Here is a 25049-nt window from a genome sequence, read left to right as displayed (position 1 = left end):
ACCAAAAAGCTATTTTTGTGTTAAGTAGGTTTGGGGAATCTGATGAGGGAGTGAGTGGGGTTTCTTTCAAGCAAAGAGTGGCCTGTTTGGCAGAACACCAGCTTCTCTCACTTATCATCTTTGGGCAGAAATGCCCTAGGCTGGCTGTCCTGGAGCCAAAACTTCTAATCCGCCACTTTGTCCCCTCCCTTCCTGCCCATGTATATCTTGTACTCAATACTCTTCACATAATTCATTCTTCAATCACTCTCATCTTCTACCTGTAGAGTGTGTTCCAAAGAGAACTCAGACATCATCATGCAGATTAAACACCTCTGCCATGAGAAACACGTATGTTTTCAAAGTTTCCAACTCTCAGTTCCACTTTACTGGAATAGTAGGACTGAATGAGACCCCTTTTCAGGTCTATTTTTTTCTTATGCTTGATGTAAAATGCAAAGTGTCATATAGGACTGATGTTTTCTCTCTGGCTCTTTCACTTAGTCCAGGAGGATATGCTTAGAGATGCTATGCTATTTTCCTGGATGACACATGACTGACCCAAGTCATCTGCCTAAAAAGATGCCCACAGCAGGCAGAGTGATTTAGTGGAAAGCTCTAACCAGGGTCTACCCCAGGTGATGGCATTCCAGTATTGGCCCTGCACTAAGAGGCCCTTTCTCCAGGCCTCACTGAGCTGTAAAATGGGGATCCCAGAGGTTCACAGTTCGGTCTGGTACCAGGCATCAGGAGCCCACTGGGGAGAGGCATTTATATCTAACTGCGCTTACACTCCTGGGGATTCACCTGTGCACTGTGGGATCTGCAGATATGTAAATGCGTGAAAAATGCAGATGCTCCGGCTTTGGAAACGCTGCTTAGTGCCCGAGCCATCAGGTGTCGGTGGCTCTTGGGGACCCGCTGGCTTGGCCAGCGCCCTCCCCACCCGCGTTTGTTTCCGCTGTCTCTGAAGGCGCGCCCGGGACGGCGTCCTGCCCGAGGCCGCTCCAGTGGCCTCCAATTCCTCTCCGTTTTGATACTCCCGAGAAGGCAACTGTTCGAAACTGCAACTGAGTGGCGTTGTTGCGCCGGCAGCCGAGCTCCCCAGTCCCTCAACGAGAGAGAGAGAGAGAGAGAGAGAGAGAGAGAGAGAGAGAGAGAGAGAGAGAGAGAGAGAGAGAGAGAGAGAGAGAGACACAGACGGAGAGCGAGCGAGCGAGCGAGAGAGGATGAGACAGAGGGAGAGAGAGGAAGGAGAGGGAGAGAGGGACAGGAGAGAGAAGGGGGGTGTGGTGACTGCGTGCGAGAGAGCGCTCTGGAGCAAAGCAGCTGGAAAATGTCCAGAAATACTTTCACAGCGGTCAAGCCGGGAACCCCCGGCGTGTCCTCCCCCTCCCCGCCCCTCAGGCCTAGGCCCTGACCGCCCCCCGCCGGGAGGGTGCGCGCCCCACCTGCCACCGGCCCGCTCCGGGGGGCGGGGGCGGGGGCGGCCGTGGGGGTGTGGCGGCGCGCGAGGTGTGAACCCGGAGGCGGTGGGGCCCGGGCCGGACTGTCCGCGGGCTCGCGCGGCAGCCCCCCCGCCGCCACCTCCCCCTTCGCCGCCGCCGCCGCCGCCGCCGGTCGCCTGTCTCCGCGCTGGGCATGCCTCGGGAGCCGGAGCGGCCCGGGCCGCGGCGGCTCTGCGGCGCATGGACGGCGGCGGCGCCGGGCGGGCAGGGGGAGGAGAAGGCGCCGGCGGCGGAGGAGGCGGCGACCTGCGGCAAGAGGCACCGGCGGCGCGAGGGGACGGCCGGCCGCCGGCGAGGCTCCGGCCCCACTACTTTTCCGTAGCCTCCCGCCGCAGCAGCACGGCCGCCGCCGCCGCCGCCACGGCCACGGCCACGGCCACGGCCGCCGCCCGCCGGGCCGCCGCTGAGCGCCGCGCACGCCCGCACTCACTCCCGCCACCCCACGCACACGCACACCCCCGCCCTCCCCACGCCCCCCGCCCCGGGAGGGGGGAGAGAGGCAAAAAGTAAGAGAGGAAAAAAAATAGCAGGAAGATGGCGCCCACCAAGCCCAGCTTTCAGCAGGATCCTTCCAGGCGAGAACGGTAACACTTTTCTGTTTATTGAACCTGCAGCCCGGCGGCTGTTGCCGCCGCCGCCGCCGCCGCCGCGGTGGCGGGGCCGCTCCGCAGTCCTCCTCCCGGGCCGCGGGCCCGCGGGGCCCCGGCTGCCGGCTGCGCGCCCGCCCGCGGTCCCCGCGCGCATTGTCCGCCGGCGGCGGCTGCGGCAGCGAGCGGGCTCCGGCGGCGGCGCCGGGCTCTCCGAGCAGTCGCACCTCCTCGGCTCGCCGAATAGAGTGACTCGCTGACAAAAAAAAAAAAAGAAAAGAAAAGAAAAAAAGAAAGAAAGAAAGAGAGAAACAAACAAAAAAGAGAAGGGGTCGCCGTGTGCCGGAGAGCCGCGGCGAGGGTGGGGGCCGGGGATCCCCGGGGCCGCGGCAGGTCCCTTGGCAGCTGCTCTCGAGGAAGGAATGAGGCTGGGGAGGGGGAGGGAAGGCAGGCGGGCAGGGGGAGGAGGCGAGGCGGAGGCCGGGGGCGGGGAGCGCGAGCTCGCGCCAGGCCCGGACTGGGTCGTGGACGGGCTGCCTCCGCGCGGAGCTGCTAGGCCTGGCCGGGCGGGAGAGGCGCGCGGTCGCTGCCTCCCGGCTGCGCGGGCTGCACCCTGAGCTCGGCAACTTGTGGGTTCCCTGCTTCTCCTCCCGCTCTCATCTTGCCCTCCTCCCACTCTCCCACCCCCCTAGAAAAAGAAAAAGAAGCAAACCCTCAAGCCCAAATAAGCAAGCAAGCAGTGAGATCCAAAATATGCCAACAGTTGGAGCATCTATGCCCCGTTAGTTACTGTTTGGGGAGCTGTGTTTTAAAAAGTTCCTGGTGAGAATTGCGTATTCAGGCAAGGAGCTCAGCCGAGCATGTCTGTTTGAAGTTAGTTAAAACTAAAGCCAAGGGAAAAGGGAGTTTGTATTCAAAATATCCTTAACCTTCCTGCGAGAAAGGCATTGTTAGATTTCAGGGTAACTAAGCACCCCACCCCACCCCCTGCCCCACGTGATATTAACTCCTGCTGTCCAGCCAGCCTACTTTGTTTGAAACCCTATTTGTTATTAATTGGCAGCGTTAATGACAGTTTTTGCGTATAGCATATTGGCTTGAACAAAGTATCTTCTTTCTGTCTCAGAGGAGGAAATGCTCAGTAGGAAGTATGAAATGTTACCATTGGTTCATGAGGAAAACAAATGCAGTCTGATATAGACACCCCACCCCTTCGGCCCCTAAGCAGAGATACTTACTTTCGCCCCCAAGCTTAAGTGAACTTGAAAAGATGAGCAAAGTCCGTAGTTGGAAGATTTAATTATTCTTGCATGGACAGTTTTATTTTTGATATAACATAGCATTTAACCTATAGGTTACATCACTAGAAGGTAGGGAATGTTTAAACAAGCTATTCATGTAATAAGCTTCCATTGAATCATTGCTTGTTTCCTCCACACAACAGGGACCGCAGAACTGTCAGGATTAAAGAAATAATTTTAAGTAGGTACATAATTGACTAATTCTAAACTGTAGATAATTTCTATATAAATCATATACCTGAGAATAAGTCATACATAATCCAGTTTTTAATGATGTTAAGTGAGTATAGCTTTAACTATTTGACAACTCGTATAGCTCAAACGAACATTTAGTATTAGTGTTTTATGAAGAATTAACATATTAAGTACACTTATAGATAGAAAAACTGCTTCTCACGGCATTCATTGTGCAACACTTTTAATAATTACTTTTTATTTAACCTGATAGTGAATACTCTACGAAACTAGAACTAGTTTGTAATTGATTCCCTCACTGCCTCTCTCCCTTCTTCCTCCTCCTTCCCTGGTTCTGTTGGTAGTAAGTGTATTTACTGGGATGGCCCCAGTAATCTCCCTAGCAGAGGCCTATTTGTGTGCCATTTTGGGAATTTCTCTGAGATAGGAATCTTGAAGATAGAATTAATTTCTAGAGGAAACTTCACAGCCTGTGCATGAGCGCGTTCTTTATCACCTGTCTCCATTTGGCATTCGAAGAAGGTAAATCAAAGTGCGTGATTTGTTATTCTGCTCCACTTGAGAGCTGAACTAAATAACACTTGGTCTGAAATTCTGATTGAGGTTGTAGGAGGATATACTGTATTTAATTTAATGCCCCTTAATAGCATTCTTGTTCGGCTTGGATGCTGTCATTTTAAAGGTTGGATCTGAGAAGGTTTTAACCTGTAGGGAGAGGAAGGAGTAATAATGGGGTAGGGGGCAGAAGGAGCAATATAGGGGAAAGAAAGAGGTTATAAATGAAATGTTCCCAACAGTAATAACCACCAACTTGGGCTGTTATCCAAACAGTTGCTTTATGCCCAGAGGGTTCACTTTGTTATTAGGGTTTTAAATGCTCTCAACACTTTAAGTGTAAACATTACACTCGTTAGTTGATTTGGTTTTGTAATGAGAAATGGGAAGTCAGAGAGTTTGTTCAAGAGGGGTTGTTTTAGGTAGTTACTGGTTTCAACTAAGTAGAGTCATTTCACCTTCACGAGCACTTTGTGTCTGGAACTTGTTGGTTAGTAGTAGTAGTTCTCTGTCATGGTTGAACACAAATATATTTATAAAAGATTACTTACTATGGACATGCTCTACATGATATCCTCACATTTATTTAAAAAATGGTTTTCAAATCATTGATTTCATAAAGGCATTTATGGACACTGTTCTTTAGTGCTTTTCAAATATACCAGTAATCAAACACAGAAAAAAATATATCTTTTGAATTGTCTTGTTTATTTATGAATATCTGACATGAGTTTTATAATACAGTACAAAAGTCATTTCCTTCTAATAATGTTTACAGAGTAGATTTTGGAAAAGGAAGCTTTTTCTTGATAATATCTTTGCTTGCTAGCTAGTACTCAAATTTCTCTGCCTCACACGCACAGCAAGTGTCTCGTTAGAGCTAATAGGACAAGGTAAAAACCTTGTATATTTAAACTTGTTTGATTCTTCTTTAAACTCCAAGAGTGCAAATTATATAACTACCACAGAGTTTTTCCACTATGTGGATGTATAACCAAGAAAATGAGACTGACAGCGTGTCAGGCAGGTGATATGCCTTGCTGGTTTGCAAAGCATATCCCAGTAGCATAGGGCTTTGGGTTTAAAAAGTAAAGGTGGTGGTGAAGACTTTCTTGGAGGTATTTCTTTCTACACTGTGAGTTTCAACACAGAGTGATAAATGATGATATGCGTTATCTAACACTTGCTTATATATAAATAGCTCCACAAGATTGCTTAAATGATAATCGAAAATATGAAATAGGATGGCCTTCATATCACAAGGCCAAGGGTCTACAAATGGAAAAACTGAAATAATGAAATATTTCCAAGGCAACAGACTGTCAACAAGAACTGTAATGCATGGGCATATCGTAGAGCCACCAGAGAGGATATTAGATTGTATAGCTCTGGAGCCAGAAGTTATAATGACCTTTATTATGTAGGACCCTCCCACATGACCACATCCTTTCATATTTCCAATTTCTGATTTATGAATTGAGAGACATAGAGTAACTCTGAATCTGTAATATGCCAATTACTAGATTTGGTTTATTACAATGAGCAAACTTGAATTCAACATTATTTGATGCTTTTGGTTTGAAAAAGAAAGTAATATGAGGTATTTTCAGCACCTAGTGGTGTATTAAGTTTTCATCTCTGTGTCTTTACGTATTCTTGAAAATATGATTTTTATTTTTGACAAAAAGGTATGTGAAATAATCTCTCACCGATAAATGGTAAGCATTATATTGTAGTTTAAATGTAATCTACATATTGGAACAGCTTGATATTTTTAGTGATACAAAGTTTGATTTTTCCCTGAAATTCTTCTACACAGTGGTTGCCCCTACAATATACCTATTTTATGGGAGTTCCAGAATTTCCATGAAGCCCTGAACTCCTTTGCTATGCCCCAGATCATAGTCTGGAACCCACTGGCATGTTAAAATTGCATCTGTTTGAAACGGGACCTAATGTCCAGGATCCCCTGCTCTGTAGCAAGGTTTTCTATGACAGGATGTATGTATGTATGTATGTATGTATGTGTGCACGCACGTGCATGTGTGTGTATATATAATTATACATATATGCATACTTTGGGAAAGCAGCACTTTTGGGGAAAGACTTAGGTAGTGTAGTTTTTATTTAGTTATTTTTAAGCTATAGAACTTATTTGTGGGGGATATGTCACAAAGATTTCTAAATTACTCCTAGTGATGTTTTCCCCTGTAAACATCCTTAAGTGCTTTACTATTAATAATGACCCCAGTGTAAACTTTAGACAGTCTGTTTTTGTTTTCTTATTTTTTCTATGATTCTTGGGGTCTTCTTCCTTATGCAGAATGCCATTCACTCAGTTTAAAGAAAATTAAGCACACATGAGAGCAGAACTTGCCCCTCCCCGATTATGTGTATGCTCACATGGTCACTTTTTCTACATTGTAGCATTTCACCATTTGAATAAACTTTAAAAAAATTCTGTATTACAATTGGTGTTGTATAGACATTCCTGAACTGCTTACAATGGATAAGGCTGAAACTTAGTAGAAGAGTTAATGTGTTGAAAATTTGAGTTGATTGAATATTAATTAAAAAATTTAAATGCTACCAAAGTTGCACGTTATGTAGCAAGTGAAACTTTAAATATTTAAATCTGTACTATGATTAGGTAAGAACTTCCAGAATTTATGGGAACATTCAATTATGTTTGCTTTGCATTTAATGATGTTAGTATTTTCACAGTAAATAGTGCCTTTTTCCCCCCTCATTGGGCAGTGTAATAAACCAACTGTAACTGAATGGTATTTTTACTGCACTGGGCCCTATTAGTGTGAATAGGATGTTTGCACTATTAAGTTTGATAGAACCTTACATAGTTAGAATAATTTGTAGTAATATTAGTAATACTACAGTGTATAGGATATGGCTTAGTAAGAATAAAGTGATGACCACTGTATCTGAAATGACTAGGGGAGTGACAAGATTAAACAACACTTGAGGTTGTCAGCATACATTGCTAAAGCATAATGGTTTGGTGCATTTATTGGAATACTTGTGATCTTGTGTACAAAATCATGAGAAGCAAGATGAAAATTGCATATTACTGTGGCACAAAGTGCTCATGGCCCTTGACTATAATTATTGCTTGGTTAGTTCACTCAGCTTTATTTATTGAACCTCTACTATGCATCCTCATGGCTTGTGTCAGGGATTGTAGTGAGTAATATACCCTGTAAGAGCAGTTGCTCTGGCTATAGACTTGGCCTTATATTAGACATGCAGAATATTAAAGAGAGCCAGAAAACACCCTTTTCTAAAGAATAGGAAGTATGGAGTTCATAGAAGTATAAATAAGGCTCTTAGTCTCTTTTAACTTCTGTTCTGGAGGTACAGGTTTTTCAGCCTATAAAATATTTAAATAATAACTGTAATATTATTAAAGGTTCTTGGAAGAATGAAAGAAAAGATACTATACAAGTGTAAGTGAAATTATAGCAAATTTTGGAAAAGATCTCTGATGGGATTTAAACATAAAAATAAGTCATATATGGTAATAATAAACATATATTGGACACCACCATGTGTCAGACCCTGTATTAAATACTTCTCAGTACTTTTGTCACTCATTTCCCCGCTGCCCATGAGGAAAGTCCTAACATCCCCATTTATGGATGAGAAAATAGAGGCTGTTGTTTCCAAGGAAGGTAGTAGGGTACAGATTGAATTCAGGTTTGTCTCTGTAGAAATGTTCCTTAACCTCAGTGTGGAGGGGACTGCATTTTTGGACTCTGTGGAGTCAGGGATTTCTGACCTGGTGCCAGAGAGTTCCTGTCATAGAAATACCATGTACATTATAGGTAGTTAACTAGATCTCTGCTCCTTGGTCCTTCGTCACGTTTGCAGACAGTCAGAAATACAGCATTTATAAAGTTAGAGGAAGAATCAATATTGAAATTATTCTCACTTGACCCTTTAACATTCCAGTAGTTTTGTGGGTAGGCTCCACAGCTGTATATACTAAGGCAGAGATTTTTACTGAATGGTTTTGGCAGAATCAGTTTGCTGTGTATATATGCCTTGTTGGTCATAGCCTATGAAGTTCTCAAGAACCTCTTGCACTGTGCTGTTATCTATGCCTATGGATGTGCCCAAGTTCATCTAAAGATTACATTTGAGGCATTTTTATTATGTGATAGTTTTGCCACTGAGTGGGTAGGAACAACCTCATAGAGTTTCTGAAAAAAACACTTCAGTACCTAACTGTATTTCTGGGTATTGTCTTTTGAAATATGTAAGGACTCATACAAGTTGGCCTCCTGCCAAATTATCTGGCACTATAATAATGACAGCAAGCATTTATATAACACTGTGTGCCAGGTACTGTTCTAAGGGCTTTACATATATTAATTAACTCATTTAATTAAAAACATGTTAAAGAATGGACTATAATAAATATACAAATGATAAGATATCACTATTTACTCCACCCCACTGGCCACCCAAGGCCCAACACACATACACACTTGTGGCATCTTCAAGAAGGGAAAGTCTTCGATGACATTTTAATTTCTCGAATGCCAGGCATCATAGGGATTGGTCCGGCATGTTCTTTGACAAAAGTTGTACTTCAGGAGACTTTGCAGCATCTGACTCCATCACTGCTCATTGTGGGATGTGTGCTAGATTTGAGGGAGCAAACAGGCATGCCACATTTATCTTCACTTTTTGGGTGTAATACTGTCAACCAAATAGCTTCTTTTAAAGAATAAAATGTATAGCAGGAATTTAAGAACTTGAAAGGACTAAATAAGAGCATTTGAGTATTTGTAGTTGAAAGACCTGAGTGTTTTGTTTGTGTATCTTAATTAAATATTCACTTTTACATTCAGAAAATTTCTTGTTAACATAGAGATTAGGTTACCCTACAAAATGTTGGAAAGGGCTCATTTAGAGAGATCTTTTGCTAAAATATTGAAGATAAAAAGCAGCAGTCAATAGGAAATATAAGTGAAAAATAGAGTACAAAATTTAAAACAGCATTTAGTTCATCTTAAAAGAAATTACATCTGATTACAGTATTTTCTTATCATCAGTATGCTAGTGCAGAATTAAAGGGCCCTAGCTTGGGTACCTAGGTTATATATACCATAAAAACTTAAATTTTTTATCAGTTATTTTAAAAGTAGTACCACATAGCATTGTAAGAACACTTCATGGAATTATAGGTCATTTCAATAATATCTCATTACTTATGATAGACAAGAGCTTTTTCACTTGTAAGATTTATAAAAATAATTTTATTATAAAGAAAAATTTGGTATTGGATTACAGATCATCTCTGTGTGAATATAGCTGAAGTCAACACACTGTTCTCCCATCAATGAATTCTCCTTTCTGCTATCATAACACTGTAGAAAAGGATACTAGTTCTAAACTTCATCCAAAAGCACTTTATTTAGAAAGATGGCAGTATTTTGGTAGGGGCAAATGGAGTGACTGAAACTGTTTGAAGAACCTGTTTCTTCAGTTCTAGAAAACGGAGACATCAATGAAAAAGGATATTTTAGTAGTGAGTATGTGTTGCGCTGATTGAGGGAGCATTTTTCCTGTAAAAATAATTATTTCTCACAATCTATTTCAGAAAAACACATACATTCTGTTCATATATTTGAGTGGGATAGATTTTTTTATTGCACAAGATTTCTGTATATGGTGTTAATGCTTTTTATATAAACTCTCTATAGTTACTGTTTGCAACATAACTTATATGTAAAATATAAACCAGATATCTCTTGTTTGTATATGTCTACCTAAAAAGGGAAAAATGTTACAAAGATACCTTGAACACACAAATGTCTTACTTTAGATCAATTAAATGTAAACATATGCAATGGATTGGTGAATTTTTTGTTTTCCTAATGCTGTAAGGAAAAGTAGGCTCATCATTTTTTTTGCACATTTTTATTGTTCTGTGTAAATGTAATTTGTTAATCCTGTGAAATTTGTCATAGATAAATTTGCTTGGATTATCTTGTCACCACCGTATCTGCATTCTTTTGTTCATTGCTTATTCATAATTTAACAGTCTGGCAGTGAGCCTTTTTGGGATGCTCACAAAAGATATATGACCTCTACCAGCTGCTACTATAACCTGCAGAATGCACAGCAAGACATTAGAAACGTGAGGATTCCTCTACTGATTAAAGTGCTCTTCATTTAAACAGTCTGTTCATAAGAATCTCAGGAATCTCTTGCTACCAGCAGTTTTGATTATTTTTTTGTCTCGCTAACAGAATTAGTTCTAACAATTGAATCTTCATTTGGTATGAATTTTTCAGATTATCCAAAGGAAGTTAATTTCCTGAATGCTCTTCCTTCTTTATAACTAAATACTTAAAAATTTATATTTGGGGATGTTAAAGTTATTCAGGAATGGTTTAATTGGGCAAGGAAGAATGGAGAGTGGAGTAGCTGTATCACATCCCAATCTTAGAAGAAATGGTTGGTTTAATGCTACTTGAAAACAAGCACTCTACAGTTTATACCCTAAACACCCCATTTATGTAGTATGTGGCAGACATTAAAAATAGAATGTTACTTGAAGTGTAACCACATCTTTAGGTTTTCATTATTCTGAATTAGTTTAGCATATGAATTTATTCTCATCCCCCCACCCCCCGCCCTCTCAAGAAATCAGCAGATCAGTTTATGAGTAATGGCTAGTTTTTGCCTCTCTTCTGTGCAGGCATATGATTACAGTTCAAAATAATTCATTGCTAATCCATGCAGTATTGGTTCATCTCCATCACTCTGTTCTGTGATTAGAGCCTCAGGCCTGCTGCCTCACTTTCTGTCCTGATTTCCTTTAACTGCAACCCTTGTTTTAATATAGTCCTGTAGTCACCATTCTCCTACTAGCCCCTCTCCATTCCTCATATATATCGATTTCAGTAGATTAATATTTATTTGAAGCTATTTTTCAGACTTTGTGAAAAATGTATTCATTTCTTACTGTGAATCTTCATCTAAAGGGAGGGGGAGAGGGAAGATGTGGGACTTAGGTATTCAACTCTTCTTGGAAAGTAAAGCTATTTTGCTCTGCCAGCCTTTATTCTTTGCTGTGGTCAATGTTTGTTCTCTATACACATATCAGGACCGTTGGTTTCCTTGGAAAAAATTTTTAGGCAGATTAAGCTACAATGTTAACAGTTTAACTCTTGTTTGCAACAGTTCTAAAATGGCTTTCTGTGTTTTCTAAGTACACACTGTAGTCAGTACAATCACCGTAATATACATTTATCAGCTTGCACTGGGCATTTCTAGACAGCACACAAAGCTATCATTTTCCTTAACATCAAAATTTGCCTATTTTACCAGAAGGTCATCTAACAGATTTTTTAAAGACTTTGTTTCAGATCTCAGTAGTCCTGTGTTCCTTTTAATAATTACTTTCGTCTCATTGTAGCCGTGTGTTTGAAAGTGTAGGTCAATGAGGATGATTGCATTCAGAATTTCATGATCTGTGTAGTGGAACAAATTGAAAGCAAAGCCTGTATCAATCACTGTGAAGGGAGGGTTAATTGTTACCGCTTCTCAAGCCTCTGGACAGATAAACCAGTAATGAAATACTTATTGCTCTGATATGTGAATGCTAAAGGATGAAACAATGGAAACAGAAGCAGTCTTCAGAGATAACCAAAAAGGCAAAGAGAAAAGAGTCAACTGGAGGGAAGTATGGAACTGTGTACTCGCAGTAACTCTCTTCAAAGTAATATTGTTATTTTAGCCTCCTACCCATCTTTTCCTGGCAGGTTAGGGCATTATCATATATCAGGTTGCTAAAGCCTAATAAGAATATAAATGGAAAACTCTGTTAAAAAAAAAGTACCATCCTCTGTTTTATATGAACTCTATATATTTTATAAAAATAATGTTCCTGTTCCTATTTAAGGTTTTCTCCTAAAAAACTTGAGATGCTGCATATGTTAAATATTATACATGCATAAAAGGCTTGAATTTTAGAATGCTTTAAAGGATTGTTCTGTTATCTTTGAAGAGATTTTGAAAATAATGGTTCTACTGTAGACAAAAGCACAGAGGAAATTGTAAAATACATAAAGAAATAATAAAATAAGAATTAGTGTTGCAAAGAAGTCATGAGATTAAACACAGTTAACCATTTCTTCCATATGAACTTAACATTTAAACATCTGTTAGTTACTTATATGTTGAAATATATGCAAAAATATTTAGCTAAATTGAAGTCTTAGGCCCATGACAATCATCTCAACACAGTGGGTAGTTCTGAAAATTAATGAGAATGATAATACTGTAAAGACTGTTCCAGAGTTTGCCCAAATTCATTATCTAAGACTCTTGTTAAGAACATCTCAAAGAATTTTAACCAGGAAAATATATTAATGGTTCAAAAGCATTTTCAAAACCCTGAATTATAAAAGTATAATGGAATTATATATGCAAGAGTTATAGTTAGTAACACAGATAGCAGAAGACATTATGAAGGCATATTTTTCCATAGCCTATACTGCTCTTGCATGTGGTTTCATCCATAGGGTTTAATCTTACACATTTTTTTTTTTTGCTTTTAGGACAAGAAAATCAGGATCTTTTAAAACATATGACGGATTCCTTCTCATTAATGTAGGGAAACTTACAGCTGTTAAAAAGTTAGGTATGTCTTTTAAGCAGTCATTTAAGATTCATTATAAACATCTACTGATAAGCTAGAACATTCTTAATAAAAAGAAAGAACTGAACCACATCTTTATATTTGTCTTCAGAATGTTAAGAATTTCCCAAGGGCTGTTACTGTGCAGTACTGAAGGGTGTGGCATAGCAACTTAAACAAATGATTGGTGCATAGCCCTTCCTATGATAGTAGCACCATCCTCTGGCTAATGTCATTTTGTAGATTATAAAAAATAACTGTAATAGTGATGCTATAACATCCCCCAATCAGGACATTTAAACTGCTACTGAAATTACTAGGGCATGTCAGTAGAGAGCTCCAAAAATCAAGCTGTACCAAAGGGTGTCAACTTCAGTGTACAATGAAGGCAGGCAGAAGGCAAGGTCCATTATTCAACAGATGTCTATTAAGACAGGACCCCATAATATTGTTATTGTCATGGCACTACATTATGAATTACTATTGGTTACTTGCTTGTTGGTATTAGAATAGCAGGTAAAATGACATAAATCCTGCTCACTGGTGTCAGTCTTTCATTATCTTTACAGGAAGTTGTTCTCTACCCAGGTCCTCTAACTGTTTAGAGCCGACTTCTTCATTTCTATATGGGGTTGCTAACATTTCCTTCCAGCTACAAATATGACTGCATGATTTGAATTACATGGATATATGATACAAAACAATGAGTTGAAGTCTATGGTGGATTTTTTTTTCTGATGGTATTAACACTTATAAATACTCCATATTTATAAAACTGTTAAGTGAAATTTTTAAGTTAAATGTGATGCTTATCATACAGCTTCAGTCAATAAAATATAGGATATTTAAATACTTTTCTTTTATGAAAACATCTTTGAAAGGAAACTTCATACTGCAAGAATGTCCAGAGGGAAATTGCAGTGGAAGCAATAGGCTGTATTAAGTTATATTTTAAAGTGATATATTATGTACATGGCTCAATGTAGCACTAAAGAAAAACACTAAAAGTGTTTAGTGATAAATACATTTGTTGGTTAAATTCAATCAAGACAGTAGAACAACTCTGAAAATATTTGAAAACCAGATGGTATGCTACATAGAAGGAAGTTAACAATGTAATGTTTCATGGGCAGGCCGGACTAGGTGAATGACTGATCTCTGAAAATTTTGTGTGTCCCTAAAACATTTACAAAGGAGTAATTTATGTAGAGAGATTTTTTCCCAAGCCACAACAATTATTTATTTCTTTACAACCCTGTTTTTCAAAGGAGCTTTCTTCTAATTCATCTTTTCTACTTGTAAAGGTGAACTGATTTAGTGTTTCTAGTGTGGACAGATTAAATATTTATGATTGAATAAGATTTCTTCATAAATACTTCTAAAATAGATGTATTATTTAGTCACTGGTTTATTGTTTTCTTTGAAAACTTCTAGTTGATATCAATAGATATTGCAAGTATATTCTTATGAGATAATTAACTTTTTTGCCTGATTTCCATGTGTATGCTGATCATCTATACATTATCTGTAGTTTAAGAGTACTTTATCCCCTAAAACCTATTTTATAATAAAAGTATCTTTTCCCTAAAAACGCTGCTCTTCAAAAGGTAATTTTCCATTTTTTCTATTACGAAAATACTCAGAAAAATAAAAGGCATGGTATAATGTAGACTGGACTTCTTAGCTTCTTTCTTTCCCTCTCACTCATTAAAACCCTATTTTCTCAAAGCTCATTTTGGCTAGTTGTTAGAAGATAATATGATTAGAACAATTTACAGTTAGGAGTGAAGTTTATTTTCATTTTTAAAAGCAGCAAATAAGAACAAACAAATTTTAAATCAATAGAACAGGAAGAATCTTAAGTGTGCCCTTGCCGGTCTCTTGATATTATGCATATATACCTCTTTCCAAGAGGTACATTAGTTGATGCTTTGAAATACCTTTTCTGAAAATCTAACATCTCAGTGTTACCATTTTAGAAATAATATGTTGATTTTCTCATGTATGTAGAAAAATGGGTATACACCATGATCTAGGTTAAACACATGCTGACATGCTGTATGTATTTTCACTGGTAGCCACTTTTTTTGTCTAGTTTAAAGTTTCCCACTGTGGTAAGAGCTACCATCAAATAAAGACATTAAGAATTGGGTAATATGTTGTGACACCTAGGTTGGAAAGTCTACTCAGTGCTGAAATAGAATTTAAATGTAGAATTTATAGATGGCTAAAGTGTTCTTTGTAGAAAGGAATCCAGAGTGGATGTTTAGACTTAGGTTGAATGCAACTCTAACAGACGTCACAAGATCCAGCCTCTTTCTTGCTTCTTCGGCAGTTGGGTTCCTTTACCAAGACTTGTTCCAAGGGCAGATGTTACCATTCAGCTGTATTTTGCTGTTATTCATTTGTGAGCAGCATCTGTTCCATATACAGTCACAAAGACTTTTGATAGACCCTGGCTAAGTGTGGCCTCTCCTGACTTAAACAGGGATTTTAAACCCATGGCCTGTCAATGTTACAGCAGTTGCTGAATGGGCTTCCAAGGACCCAAGAATCTCCTGAAATGGAATATTCATCATTTTTATCAGTTACTCAAGGGAGTATATTTTCCCTAGAAATCTGTGCCAAGAATTGTGGAGTCTGAGATTTTACTGTACTTGCAAACTAATAAGTTAGCTTGCTACAGCTTGATGAGTGCTGGTAAAAGATCCAAAGCCCTTGGATCAGAGATGAAGAAAAGTTTAATATGGCATTAGCAGTAGCCAGAGTATCAGCTTTTAAGGCAATTTTCTGAGCTCCAGTTCATACAGTTGACGAAAAGAGGGCCAGGTATAGGTTGTGTTACAAGAGGATCTCTGAGCTTAGGGAACCTGAATCATTTAGAATGGAGAGTAAATATGTCTTCCCTTTCCTTTGAATGGAGAAACAGTAGCTCTATTCTCCAAGGATGTTCTCTGTACAATAACAAACATGAATAGATAGTCTAGAAAAAGGAGAGTTAGTGCCCTGCCTGCAAGATGGGTTGAAATGCAAGAGACCCACAGAGACTTGTTTCTGAACATTTTATTGGGGAGATTATTATAGAAGGGATGAGAGGATCTCATGGTGAAATAGCCCTATAGTTTAGAGCTTCTTTGAGCTTAATGCAACTTAAAGTCAAGTATTTGGAGAGAAAGTGACAAAGATTCCAAATACCGAATCTCCCTCAAATTGCATATGCTACACTGCATCAAGCTTCTGTAAGTTTAGCTGATTCAGTAGTAGATGGGTCCTTATGATGTGTTAATACATTCACATTATCATGACTTATTTTATCACAGATGTTCATCCTGTTTTGTAAGAATGCCTTCTTCTGCGTTTGCTCTATTTAGCCATAAATATTAACTTGTTGAGAGTTCACTTTGTGTCTTTTCATATGTCATCTAAGTTTCTCCATAACTCAGTAAGATAGGTTCTGTCAATATATCCTTTATAAAGGTCAAAGTAAGGATTTGAAACTGGGCTCAAGCCTCAGTCTGTACTGTCTTACAGTATGCTAGAGATGATATCTTTGACCGTACTTTTCTCCTTCTGACTCTTATAGATTTATTTTCTATTTTCATTCTTTTTCCTGCAGTTTTTCCATTTCTCCACCTCACTGGGCTGCATCATTATGTTTTTTCCTTTCCTGTACCCATTCCTCACTCCATATGGGCCTAGTTGACATTATCAGTCCCTTCCTATATATTGACTTTTAATACCTTCCATGGTATTGAGTCATTTTATATCTAAATTATACTTAATCATCACCTTTCTTATCTGCTGATTTCATAGTAACTATTTCTACGAAGTTAATGATTACAATTACAACATAAATAGGTTAACCAAAGTTGCAGATCACACGTAGCATTTTGCTAAGGCACTGCATTAAAGAATGTTATGACGAGATTATGATCTTGTTTAACAAGGACAATCTGTAGTTCTATGTACTGCATAATTTTTATAATATTCAGGTGTGAATAGATTTAGTTATGATGGCTAGGTCATAATATACTCCTATCTTTTGTATAACATTGTACTTTTGTGTATATCATAATTTGTTGATATAGTTCATTTAGAAGGCTTAGTTAAAATAACCCATGGCTTCTGATCAGTTCAAATCCAATTATAAATTAGGTGTTCACCTCCAGTTGCCCAATGACTTGGCACTTTGCTTTCTTATGTTCTAGTCTTTTAGCCCAATTTTATCTCAGTAGGATTTAACAATACCGTGCTAATATAATTTAATGCAAACTAATGATCAAAATATGGTCTAATAACTAATGAGGTCACTCAGACACAAATATTTCTATTGCATTCTCTGAAATGATGTTTACATAAATGTCAATCGAATATCTGGAGATCATGCTAACATGAAACTGGAAGCTGCTCTTGAAGAGGTGACAGTAGAATGTAGACACTGTTGAAAAGCAGATCATAGTTCTTCATCAGAATCTATTGTTAAAATTCTAAATATCCATAACCAGTTATAGAGGACCATTAACCAAAATGATGGAAGATGAAGAAATAAATTATAGTTTATTCCATACTTGTCTTTCTACATAGATTGTGACTGCTTGGGAAAAGAAGAAATCAGTCTCCTTCATTCTGCATGCTCAGTCGTGAAACACCTTCCTGGCACAGAGTTGGTATATGAAGGATTGAATAAATTCTGATTATGCCTGTTTCGTATTTACATTTCATCCCAGGAATTCATAACCCAAAAATCTGCAATCACCACTTGCACACCCCTGACCTCTGATCTAATAAAGAAATTAATAGGGAAAAAATTTTTTTATAACTATAAGTATTTTACCAATGCTTAAAAACTACTATGTTCTGGGTTTCAAGGCTGAATTATTTACATTGTCTTTTCTGGATTCCCTAAAAATTATATCCTGGTAACTCTGCAGGGACTAGTTTTAGGTTCAAGATGTGTCACAGCTCTTTATTAAGCAAGGAACAAAGAAAATCAATTAGAACCAAATATACCATTGATAGTTTCCTTACCTCCAAATGATACCACCAAATAGATGAATTCTGGAACAATGGAATATTTCCAATTAGAATCATATTAAACCCTTTTTGTAGCCAATTATAGTTCCATAAAATTTGAATTCCATTAATTCTACATTTCACAAAATTGTACCTATAATAATTTAAGTTGATTAGAGCAAAATTAAAAAATTCAATCATGTGAGCTAGAACAGGTTACAAAAAGAGCTGACATTTTTCTAATAGCACAGAGCAGCCATCACATGACCTTGTGAGTGTGGTAACTATAACAGAAATCTTGTACAGCAAATCTCATGTAAGGATACAGTGAATAACCATGATTAATATAACTCTTTACCATGATTGAGTAATAGTGAACATTGTTACTTTCATACTAGCCAAGAGAAGGATAAAACTTGATAAACTTGTTTGAACTTACAATATATAAAGAAATAAAATAATTAATTACTCTAGGGAAAGAATAGATCAGGAGTTCAAATATACTTATTCCTTCCTTTCTTTACTCTGAACATTGCTAACTTTCTCCAAAGCTTATTATCTGTAGTCACTGCATTTTTTCTTTGGTGCATATTGGTGATACTCAGGTATACTAATGTTTGTCTTGAATAATTTTTGAAACACAATTTAACTACAGATTTATTTATGTATAGGTAACAAAACACATCCAATTATGTGGAACTAAAATAACATCTGACATGTTGATATATATACCTCACTGTGTTCAGACACACACACACACACACACACCCCTCCTATGCAAATGGAAACAGAGCTCTACCCTGTAACACAGTTAGAAATTCTATTCAGTGTTAATAATGAATACTCAATGTAATGGGCAAAAGCTTCTTGTTTGCCCAGTGAGTGCACTGAGTTCCAGAAGCAAATATAACCATGCATAGCTATTTGGTGTGATGCATGATGATGATTTTGTCCAGACCTACTTTGGCCTCCCAACTCAGAAAGAAACTGGTCTTCTACATCCAATATATATGTATGAAGATTGCTCTCTTTCTGAAAATCACAGCCCATATCTGGACTGTGCTTTTCTACCTGAAAAATTTCAGCCATTACACATGTCTTATAGTTTTAATAATAATATCCTAATAAGAATGCTTTTGCATTATTATTATGTGTCAGGCACAGTGATAAGCTCTTTAACTTTCTAAACATTTGAATTTGTTAACTTGGAACTCATCTTTGATATCTTTAAATGTTGCTCATTATAAGCATTTAATTTCTATTTCAATATGTTTATTATATTTGCATCTTCTCTACACAACTTTCAGTTTTGTTTAACTGAGTCATGTTCTTATCCTGTGGACCAACTTCTGTCTCTCATTTTGGGGAATGTGCACTTCTTCATCCCAAATTTGGAGGTAAAAAACAAGGCAAGCATTATAGGTTTTTGGAAGTTCTCATTTTCTCTGAGTTTTATAGGTTAGGACATTTTGTTGCCTAAATATAGAAACTCTTGCTTTTGTATCATTAGCAGTTACATTCACTGCTCCCCAGTTGGAAGCTTCTGTTTAGTGTTCACATTTTGACCACTCTTCTTTGCCATGCCCCTTTATCTCAAACTCACTCAGCATTTCCTTAAATATACTCCTTCAGTTCCCTTAAAGTTGGGCCTTCCATTTTCAAGTGCCACCTAAAGGTTTGTTTCTCTTTTTGTAAATATCCATGACCCCCTGTTCTCCATTTTGATTTTTATTTCTTGTTACAATGTCTCTAAAATGAATTGCAGTTTCTTCCTCTCCCTAATAATTGAATGCTTCCCTGTCCTGTTAATACCCTGTCCTTCACCCCATGAACCTATCATTACTTTCAGTTTTTCTTAGCCAACAACATCCAGCTTCCTTGTATACCTCCAAACCTGGGGTAGCCTACTATCAATAGACATTGTCAGGGTTTATCTCTATAATCTCTTGGCAGCATTTGGTACTACTGATCACTCCTTCCTTTCTGAGACACTCTGTTCCCTTGACTTCTGTGACGCCATGCTTTCCTGGTATTCCTTCCAGCTCTCTGTTTGTTGTTCAGGGTTGTGGCCTGGTTTTCTACTCTCCTCATTCTTTTCTCTCTGTGGGAATCTGCTGTCCATTCCCATGGCTTCATAAAAGGAAATAAAGATGTTGACAACACCACCATTGTTTGTTTTGACCAGGATCTCTCCTGATCTCTAAACTCATATACACAGCTGTGTATTGGCCATAGCCATTGAGATGTCCTTTGGGCACCTCAAACTCAAAGGAACTCAAATTTAACCATACAGTGCTTGGCACATAGTATGTGCTTCCTATATTATATGTCAAATGAGTGAGTGGTAAATAAATAAATACATGGATAGGAAATGTAGCCTTAGAACCAGCTCATGCCAGTGAGTTGATGGTGATAGTTATTTTGCTCTGTCAAACAGTTGATACATACACTCTTGCCTTCCTTGCCCATTGAAATTTGTCCTGCCTTTCTGACCTCTCTTTTTGACCTCCTGATTTCTAGACACACTACTTTTTTGACTGATTCTTGAACTCCTTTACTTACTCCTCCATGTTTCTGTTCCTAAACTTCTGTTTTTCTTATGCCCCAAAAACCACAAATTCATTATTCCTAGACCTGACTTTGATTTTTGACAAGAGAGACCTGGTATTTAATAGGTGTGTATGTGTGTACATGCATGTTCATACTTTAACTCTTGTTCAAATAAAGACTTGAGTTTCGTAATGTTAAGGTTGGACAATTGAAATAAGCTAACTCTTCAGAAAACATATTTACATGAGTAAATACTTCATGTACTTTGATTCTGCTCTAATTTCTTTCATGAAATATACAGTCGGCATGAATTGTGGTCAAATTCCTGGTAGATGCAGATTTAATGATGACTGTACTGGGAAAGGGTGGGCCCCTTCAGTGAGAGCCCCGTGAACACGCATGTGGTGCTGGTGCGAGCAGTGATGGATGTGCTTCATTTCCTCAGCAACAGAATTATCACTGTGTGTTGAGATTCCTGAGTATTTTCTGGTTTACTGAAGAGAAAATCCTACTTTCTGAATTTATCAAATAGTAAATTTGAACACAGTGCTATTATCTGTGCCTTTCTCAACTCAAGTATACTCCACCAAGAGGGGATCCACTGACTGAAGTCTGGTAGCTCTCGTAAATGGGCACGAACATTTTATGAACATTATGTTAGGGACGTGCCATGTCTAATGTTTTATGTGGTTTCCATTTACGTTTTTTGTGAGTAATGATTAATTGTTGGATTAGGCAGAATCTGCAGGTCTTCCTGTTCTTCCAAGTACATAATAGGGAGCTTTGCAAGGGAGGAGTAGAGGTAGATAGATTATAAGATAGTAGTCAGACATACGGAAGAACTTTAAAAGGGCAGCATCCAAGCAGGTCTCCTTACTTTTATGTTTCCTTTGCATTGATACAGGTTTTTTTCATTGACTTAAATACCTTTTCTTATTTTTAATTTTTTTATTGATGTGTTGATATACAGCCTTATATTGGTTTCAAATGTACAACACAGTGGTATAACAGTTACCTGTGTTATTAAATCCTCACCCCCTCTAGTGTGGTTACTATCTATCAACATAGAACGATGTTACAGAACCACTGATTATTTTCTCCATGCTGTACTACCATCCCTGTGACCAACTTATATGATTGAGATGTTTTGTATGTTTTGTGTCCCTTTATCCCCTTCATCCTCCTCCCCCACCTGCTTCAACCCTTGGTAATCACCAGTCACTTCTCAGTGTCTCTGACTCTACTGCTGTTTTGCTTTGTTTTTATATTCCACAAATAAGTGAAATCATATGGTATTTGTCTTTCTCCACCTGGAATATTTCACTGAGCATAATACCCTCTATTTCCATCCATGTTGCTGCAAATGGCAGGGTTTCTTTTGTTTTTATGGCTGAGTAATATTCCATTGTGCATGTGTATCACATCCTCTTTATTCATTCATCTATTGATGGACACTTAGGTTGCTTCCATATCTTGGCTATTGCAAATAGTGCAGCAATAAGCATAGGGGCACATATATCTTTTTGAATCAGGGATTTTGTTTTCTTTGGGTAAATTCCTAGAAGTGGAATTACTGGGCCAAATGGTATTTCCATTTTCAGTATTTTGAGGAACCTCCATACTGCTTTCCACAGCAGTTGCACCAATTTACATTCCCACCAACAGTGTAGGAGGGTTCCCATTTCTCTGCATCCTTGCCAACAGTTGTTATTTCTTGTCTTTGGATAGTGGCCATTATAGCTGGTGTGCGGTGATATCTCATTGTGGTATTTAATTTTCATTTCCCTGATGATTAGCAATGTGGAACATCTTTTCATGTGCCTGTTGCCCATTTGTATTTCTTTGGAGAAATGTCTGTTCAGGTCCTTTGCCCATTTTTTAATCAGGTTATTTGGTTTTTGGGTGAGGTATATGAGTTCTTTATATATTTTGGATGCTAACCCTTTATCACATGAGTTGTTTATGACTATATTGAATATATTCTCCTATACTGTAAGATGCCTTTTTGTTTTGCTAATGGTGTCCTTTACTGTACAGAAGCTTTTTAGTTTGATATAGTTCTATGTGTTCATTTTTTATTTTGTTTCCCTTGTCTGAAGAAATGTGTCCAAGAAGAAATTGCTCATACTTATGTTTAAGAGATTTTTGCCTATGTTTTCTTCTAAGAGTTTTATTTTTTCATGACTTATATTCAGGTCTTTGATCCATTTTGAGTTTACTTTAGTGTATGGAGTAAGGCAATAATCCTGTTTCATTCTCTTGCATGTAGTTGTCCAGTTTTGCCAACACCAGTTATTGAATCTTTTCTCGACTGTATATTCATGGCTCCTTTATCATATATTAATTGACCCTATATCTGTGGGTTTTTATGTCTGTGTTCTCCATTCTGTTTTGATTACTGTACCTTTGTATAGTAGAGCTTGAAGTCAGGAAGTGCAACCCCACAGCTTTGTTCTTCTTTCTCGGGATTGCTTTGGCTATTCAGGGTCTTTTGTTGTTCCACATGAATTTTAGAACTATTTGTTCTAGTTCTTTGAAAAATGCTGTTGGTATTTTGATAGGGACTGTATTGCATGTGTAATTTGCTTTGGGCAGGATGGACATTTTGGCAATATTAATTCTTCCTATTCATGAGCATGGGATAAATTTCCATTTATTAGTGTCTTTAATTTCTCTCATGAGTGTCCTACAGTTTTCACAGGATAGGTATTTACCTCCTTGGTTAAATTTATTCCTTGGTATTTTATTCTTTTTGATGCAATTGTAAATGGAGTTGTTTTCCTGAATTCTCTTTCTGCTAGTTCATTGTTAGTATACAGGAATGTGACAGATTTCTGTGTATTAATTTTGTATCCTGCAACTTTGCTGAATTCATTTATTAATTCTAATAGTTTTTAATTCTTATTAATTCTAATAGTGGGATCTTAAGGGTTTTCTATGTATAATATCATATCATCTGAAAATAGGGACAGTTTAACTTCTTCCTTACCAATTTGGATGCCTTTAACTCTTTTTTTTTTTTTTGTCTGATTGTCATGTCTAGGACCTCCAGTACTATGTTGAATAAAAGTGGTAAGAGTGGCCATCATTGTCTTGTTCCAACTTAAATGTCTTTTATAGTCATTACCAAACTCATGTAATGAGTTTGGGAGAGAAGCAGAAAGACAATGTTTATTACAGTAGCCATGGAGCAGTCATGCCTATTGTATGTTTATATCCTTGAATTTTTCTTGGAACAGGAAAAAATTAATATAAAAAAAATCAGTTCAGATGCAAATGGAAACTAGAGAGATATATCTCCTCTTGTACCCTAAAAATAGTTGTCTGAGAGAGTTTCTCCCCCAAATCACCAAGAACACCACAGTAGAATGTAAAATTACAGACTTTTTTGGGTGTGGCTAGAGGGATCAGTTTATTTTATGCACTTTTATAGCTTGTATTAATTCATAAATAAAAATTGACTTTCCTCATTACTCTGTCAGTTAGTCAAATGTAATCATACATTTGTTTGGGTTTCTAAACATATTTGGGTCTCTTCCCATAGAATAAGATCTTTTCTTATCCATGAATTTTATTCATACATCATATATAGTTATGTGCTTAATATGGAATTGTGAAAAAGCGAAGGATTTACATAAAACGTAATAGTGATTCTTAAAGAAACACTAGCAGATGAAAACCTGCAATAAGACAGCTTCATTTACTCATAAGAACCCCAACAGCAGTGTCTTGTGTTTTGGTTTGTTGTGTTTTTCCCAGCATATGTGTTTAAACATGTTCGCCAACCTCTGGAAGTATTTAGAGAAATGTTTGTGTTGCTTAATTCCCCACATAAATGGTAATTTCATGGCAGTTCCTGAAATAAACATTTTTAAACTTGAAAATATTTTGTGACTATTTCCATTACTGAAACAAATATTTAAAACTCAAAGTAATATTTTACCAGTAATTTGAAACCTAGTAACATTTCTCTGAAAAATGTGAATTCATATCTGATTGTAGCACTGCCATCTTATATTGGTTCTGCTCTCTTTCACACTTAATCTGTATAACATATTGTGATAAATTGCTCCATATCTCAAATTGAGGATGCTGCCTGGTTATTCATAGTGTGAGTATTGTCTGATATCTTTATGGCAGCACCCTGTATCTTCATCACCATCCTCACCCTCATCATGTAGGCAGCATGCATTGAACTCTTTCTGTGTCTCAGTGCATTAAAAGTTTGCACATATTATCTCATTTAATTTCCACAGAAACTCCCTGAGAAAGAGATACACTCATTTTATGGGAGAAGAACTAAGTTTCCTCTGCTAATCAGTCATGGTCTTATTTAAATAATTTTGGAAAGCTACATTTTAGTTCTAAATAAAAAAAATAGAAAAGTAAAGAGAGTGCCTCAAAAGTTCAAATATAGAAATAGCATATGATACTCAGTTACCTAAGTATCACCTAAGTTAAAATCCTCTTAAGTAAATAATCATATACAAATATAAATTGCTGAAATAATGCTCATTTTTTAGTTATGAAGTCAAAAGAAGCAATTAGGAAAAAAGAGAGCTTTTTTTTAAACAAGTATTTTGGTACAGTGGTGTGTTGGGTCTTGATGTCAGTGAGAAACTTTGTGTCTCTTTTTGAGCTTAGGGCCTTACTGTATTAAAAAGAGAAAGAAGACTTGATACTGCTGCTG

General features: G+C 37.9%; 1 protein-coding gene across 11 annotated transcripts in view; it reads left to right on the top strand.

The window, feature by feature from the left end:
- NPAS3 (neuronal PAS domain protein 3) overlaps window positions 1-25049 on the top strand; it is an 843415-nt gene that overhangs the window by 2792 nt on the left and 815574 nt on the right. For 2 of the 11 annotated variants that reach the window (XM_036881331.2, XM_036881328.2), the window contains exon 1: window positions 1511-2071. The exons of the other annotated variants lie outside the window; for them this stretch is intronic. In XM_036881331.2, the coding sequence (XP_036737226.2) occupies window positions 2022-2071 (50 nt within the window). In that variant the 5' untranslated portion in view covers window positions 1511-2021. Of the gene's footprint in view, window positions 1-1510; window positions 2072-25049 lie in introns of those variants that run through there. 11 annotated transcript variants of the gene reach the window in all.

The sequence above is a fragment of the Manis pentadactyla genome, chromosome 11 (assembly GCF_030020395.1).
Source record: "Manis pentadactyla isolate mManPen7 chromosome 11, mManPen7.hap1, whole genome shotgun sequence".
Classification (NCBI taxonomy): Eukaryota; Metazoa; Chordata; class Mammalia; order Pholidota; family Manidae; genus Manis; species Manis pentadactyla.
Note: the sequence above shows the minus strand (reverse complement) of the source record. Positions and strands in the feature narration are given on the sequence as shown.